The following is a 5,459-nucleotide window of genomic DNA, read 5'->3' on the forward strand; positions in this document are numbered from 1 at the left end:
AACTTCATGAACCAGTAGAAACTGAGGCACCAATTAACACTGAAGAAGAAACCGCAGCACCCGAACATATTCCAGAGGAGGAAGATCATGAACCAGTTGAAACTGAGGCTCCTATTACCATTGAAGAGGGAACATCAGCACCTGAACACATTCCAGAAGGTGAACTTCACGAACCAGTGGAAACTGAGGCTCCTATTACCACTGAAGAAGAAACCGCAGTACCCGAACATATTCCAGAGGAGGAAGATCATGAACGAGTTGAAACTGAGGCTCCAATTACTACTGAAGAGGGAACATCAGCACCTGAGCACATTCCAGAAGGTGAACTTCATGAACCAGTAGAAACAGAGGCACCATTCACCACAGAAGAAGAAACTGTAGCACCTGCACATATTCCTGAAGAAGAAATCCATGAACCGATAGAAACAGAAGCACCTGTTACTGCTGAAGAAGGAACGGTTAAACCTGAACATATTCCAGAAGGTGAACTTCACGAACCAGTTGAAACTGAGGCATCAATTACCCCAGAAGAAGGAACTGCAGCACCTGAACACATTCCAGAAGAAGAAAGTCATGAACCAATAGAAACAGAATCACCTACTATTGTTGAAGCCAAACCAGAAGATGAGGAACATGAAGCCGAAACATCCGCACCTGAACATATCCCAGAAGGTGAAGAACAAGAGCCAGCACATACCGAGCCATCTATTACCTCCGAAGAAGGTACATCTGCGCCTGAACATATCACAGAAGGAGAAGTTAAACAGACTGAGGAACCTATTGTTTCTGAAGAAGGAACTGCCGCTCCAGAACAAACGATGCAAACGGAAGCACCTGAAACACCAGTCATTCATATAGATGTGACATCTTCGCCTGAACAAATTCCAGAAACTGCTGAACACGTCACCGAAGTTAAGGCCGAAGAGCATGTTGAAACTGAATTACCTGTTACTCAAGAAGAAGGAACATCCGCTCCAGTTGCCATTCCAGAGGAAGACCAACAAACCGAGGTGCAGGAACCTATCTCAGAACATACTGTGCAACCTGAGTCGCAAACCCCAGAAGAATTGTATACATCCGGACCAGCAGTTCCTACTGAAGCAGTTCCAACCGTCACAGGAGAAGAATTATACACATCGAGACCAACAGTTTCAACAGAAAGTGGCGCCGAAGAGGAAATGGAAATTACGCACGTCACAGAATCCGATGCCAGCGTGAAATTGCCAGAATCTGGTGAACACGTTACAGAACACAAACCTGAAGATATTCCAGTTATTCAGGAAGAAAGTAAACCAATCGAAGAAGGATCTGGAAGTCCTCCAACCGAAGAGAATATTATCGTAGATGATACCGAAGCATCTGGTGATGAGGAACCAGAAAGCTTCACAGATGGAAATGTACCAGTTATATCTACCGATAAATACGAGCCAGAAACTATCGAAGAAGAATTTACTCCGATGACTCCAGAAGTGGAATCTGAAATTACTAAACAACCTGAACAAGAACCGATCGTCACGGAACTTCCCGAAAAGGCTACGGAAATGGTAGCTGAAGAAATCACTGAAGGTATTTTGCATGAACCTGTTGAACCTGAAGTCACCGAAGAAGAGGAAGAAAAACCAGTCGAAGGAATTACCGAAAGTGACCAAGAAGCAGTTACTCCAGAAACAGAAAAGTCCAGTGAAAAACCGGTCGAAGAAATTACTGAAGAATCTGTCGTATCCGACGATAAACCATCAGTCACTGAGCTTCCATCCGAAGAAGAAATTACTCAACAATCTAGCATGACGGAACAACCAGAGGATGAAATTACTGAAGTTGAATCTGAAGAACCGATTGTCAGTGAGAAACCAGAAAAGTCTACAGAAGAACCACAAGCTGTAATTACTGAAGAACCAGCAGTTGTTACACCTGAAAGTGAAATCGTCACGGAGCAAGTCAAAGAATATACCGAAAAACCAGTTGAAGCAATTACTGAGGGAGATTTACAGGAACCTGCAGTTTCTGAAGAGGAGCCCACTGTCACCGAACAACCGGAAGACTATTCGCATAAGCCAGAAGAAGAAATTGGTAGCGGTGAATTGCAAGAACCAATTACTGAAGAGGGTGAACATGAAGAAGACCTGCAAAAACCTGCAACAGAAATGAACTTAACCGAGCAACCGAAGGAAGGAATTACAGAAGAAACGAGTAAACCAGACAAAGAATACAGCGAAGAATCTGCCACCAAGGAAACAGAAATTGCCACCGAATTGCCAAAGGAGACTGAAGTGCAAACAGAGGGTGAACATGTTATTCCTGGAGAAGGCAGTTGTCTCGTCGATGGTCAAACTTATGCGAATAACACCAGCGTACCAACAATTAATCATTGCCAAACTTCGTGCAAATGCATTAGTTCCATATTGCAATGCGAATCTGTCACGTGTTCTCCAGCTCCATCGAACTTGCAAAATTGCATGCCAGTCTACCACGGTCCAGATAGTTGTTGTCCTACATATAGTTGCAGTAAGTATTATTTAACATGAATAAAAATACATCTATTAATTAATGTTTCTCAACTACTAGGTGTACCTACTCAAGAAGAGATGGAATCCGATAGTCACAAAGTGGACGAAGAGACCGAAACTCCAATTGAAAGCAGCACTGATGATTTAGAAAAGCAATCAACTGAAAAGCCTGAAGAATATGGTATCACCGAGCCTGCTGTTGAGATTCCAGAACATGAGACTGAAGCCGTTGTAGCAGAAGATGAAGTTAAACAAGAACATGAGACTGAAGTGCCTTCGACTGTAGAAGGTGAGACTGCAACTGAAAAGAGCAGTGAAACTGAAGCACCTACCGTTGCTGTCGATATTACTGAGAGCGGATCAACTGAACCAGAATCAGTTCCTCAACAACCAATTGTGCCTACTGAACCGTGCCCAGAAGGAGCAGTCTGTGAACCAACCCAATCAATTCCAGTGCCTATTCAACCGTGCCCAGAAGGATCTGATTGTGGAACGCGACCAACGGAACCGTGCCCAGAGGGTGCCATCTGCGGAGCTGACATCCCAGTACAACCTTGTCCAGAGGGAACTTCTTGTGACCAGAAACCAGTTGAACCTTGTCCGGAAGGTGCCGTTTGCGAACCAACTCAATCGATCCCAGTGCCCGTCCAGCCATGCCCTGAAGGATCTATTTGCGACCAACAACCAACGGAACCTTGTCCAGAAGGAGCCATTTGCGAACCAACCCAATCGATCCCAGTACAGTTGGGCGGACAACAGCCAACCGAACCATGCCCAGAAGGTGCCATCTGCGAACAAACACCACAAAAACCAGTGAGCATTCCAGAAAAACCGTGCCCAGAGGGAACTGTTTGTGAAACTGTAGAACAAGTCCAAACACCGGAATGCAAAGAAGGAACTGATTGCAAGGACTCCAATATTCCTGTCGCCGAATGCAAAGAAGGCGAATGCCAACCGGAAATATCCGAACCGGCAATCGTTCCCGTCTGCGAAGGTGAATTGTGTCAACTACCACAGCAACCAACTGAAACACAAACCATGAAATCGATGGAACCAGAGGAAGAAATCATTACTGAAAAGACCGTGACCGAATCCGAGATGGAATACGTAACCGAAGGCGTATCACACACCGGACAACCAATGGAATCTGCCGAACACGTAACAGAAAAGAAACCAGAGGAAGAAAGCGTAACTGAAATTTCCGTAGAAAAAGAAACATCTTCTCCTGAAAGCAAACCAGCCACTGAACCAATTATATCTGAAGAAGATAAACATGTAACCGACGCTCCAGTTACTTCAGAGGAAGAAACTGTCACTGAGCAAGTTGAAACTGGAACTGAAAAGGAGAGACCAGTGGAATCGGTCACTGTTCACGACATTAAAGAGCAGCCTGAATTAGATGAATCGCACACCGAATACACACCTAAAGAATCTGATAAGGAGACGCCAGAAGGTCAAACTGAATATGCTCCAATGGAACAAGAAAAGGAAAAGCCAGAAGTATCTGTTGTTGAAACTGCTGAGAAACCGACAGAAGTTGAAACAGAACAAGCTGTTACTGAAATGGAAGAAGTACAACCCGAACATATCGCAACTGAATCTGGAGTAGAACAACAACCTGAAACGGAGCATACGCCAACTGAAGCTGAACAAGAACAACCTGAACATGTACCAACTGAAGCTGGAGAAGAAAAAGAACCTGAACAAGTAGCAACTGAAGCTGCTGAAGAACAACCCGAACATGTTCCAACTGAAGTTGGAGAAGAAAAAGAACCAGAAATTAGACCAACAGAAGTCGTAGAACAAGAACCAGAACATGTAACAACTGAAGCTGGAGAGGAACAATTACCTGAACACTTGCCCACTGAAAGTGAATTAGAACATGAAGGTGAACAGGTGCCGACTGATGCTGGAGAGGAGCAACAACCTGAGCATGAACCAACTGAAGCTGAAGAAGTACAACCTGAACATGTACCGACTGAAGCTGCAGAAGGTGAACAACCTGAACATGTACCAACAGAAGCACCAGAACAAGAACCAGAACATGTACCAACAGAATCTGAAAGTGAACAAGCTGAACATGTACCTACAGAATCTGAAGGTGAAGTAGAAAAAGAACCAGAGCATGTACCAACAGAATCTGAAAGTGAGCAAGCTGAACATGTACCTACAGAATCTGAAGGTGAAGTAGAACAAGAACATGTAGCAACTGAATCTGAAGAAGAACATACTGAACATATTCCAACTGAAGCTGAAGAAGAAAAGGAACCAGAATATTTACCAACTGAAACTGAAGATGAACATACTGAACATATTCCAACTGAAGCTGAAGAAGAACATGTAGCAACTGAAATCGGTCAAGAACAACCTGAACAAGTTCCAACTGATGCTGGAGAAGAAAAAGAACCTGAACATGTACCAACAGAATCTGAAGGAGAACAACCTGAACATGAACCAACTGAAGCTGCCGAAGTAGAACCTGAACATGTGCCAACTGAAGCTGGAGAAGATAAAGAACCAGAGCATGTACCTACAGAATCCGAAGGTGAACAACCTGAACATGTACCTACAGAATCTGAAGGTGAAGTAGAAAAAGAGCCAGAACATGTACCAACAGAAGCTTCAGAACATGTACCGACAGAAGCTGTAGAACAAGAACATGTACCAACTGAAGCTGAAGTAGAAAAAGAACCAGAACATGTACCAACAGAAGCTGAAGGCGAACAACCTGAACATGTACCAACAGAAGCACCAGAACAAGAACCAGAACATGTACCAACAGAATCTGAAGGTGAACAACCTGAACATGTACCAACAGAAGCACCAGAACAAGAATAAGAACATGTACCAACAGAATCTGAAGGTGAAGTAGAAAAAGAACCAGAACATGTACCAACAGAATCTGAAGGCGAACAAGCTGAACATGTACCAACAGAAGCACCAGAACAAGAA

The 5,459-nt window shown here is 43.9% G+C and overlaps 2 protein-coding genes across 2 annotated transcripts; both read left to right on the forward strand.

Moving 5' to 3' along the window:
* The first annotated feature begins 6 nt into the window (after positions 1 to 6).
* LOC108562927 lies at positions 7 to 360 on the forward strand. The gene has a single exon (XM_017921439.1). The coding sequence runs from the start codon at positions 88 to 90 to the stop codon at positions 340 to 342; it is 255 nt and encodes an 84-aa protein (XP_017776928.1). The 5' UTR covers positions 7 to 87; the 3' UTR covers positions 343 to 360.
* On the forward strand, positions 338 to 5,454 carry LOC108562926 (titin-like; the record flags this gene model as incomplete). Its single annotated transcript, XM_017921437.1, has 4 exons — positions 338 to 2,505; positions 2,566 to 4,643; positions 5,223 to 5,313; positions 5,350 to 5,454. Coding segments are annotated over exons 1-4 (3,961 nt in total), but the record flags the coding sequence as incomplete, so codon positions are not given.
* Between the last annotated feature and the right edge of the window lie 5 nt (positions 5,455 to 5,459).

This window comes from Nicrophorus vespilloides, unplaced genomic scaffold (genome assembly GCF_001412225.1).
Source record: "Nicrophorus vespilloides isolate i.1.1-1 unplaced genomic scaffold, Nicve_v1.0, whole genome shotgun sequence".
NCBI lineage: Eukaryota > Metazoa > Arthropoda > Insecta > Coleoptera > Silphidae > Nicrophorus > Nicrophorus vespilloides.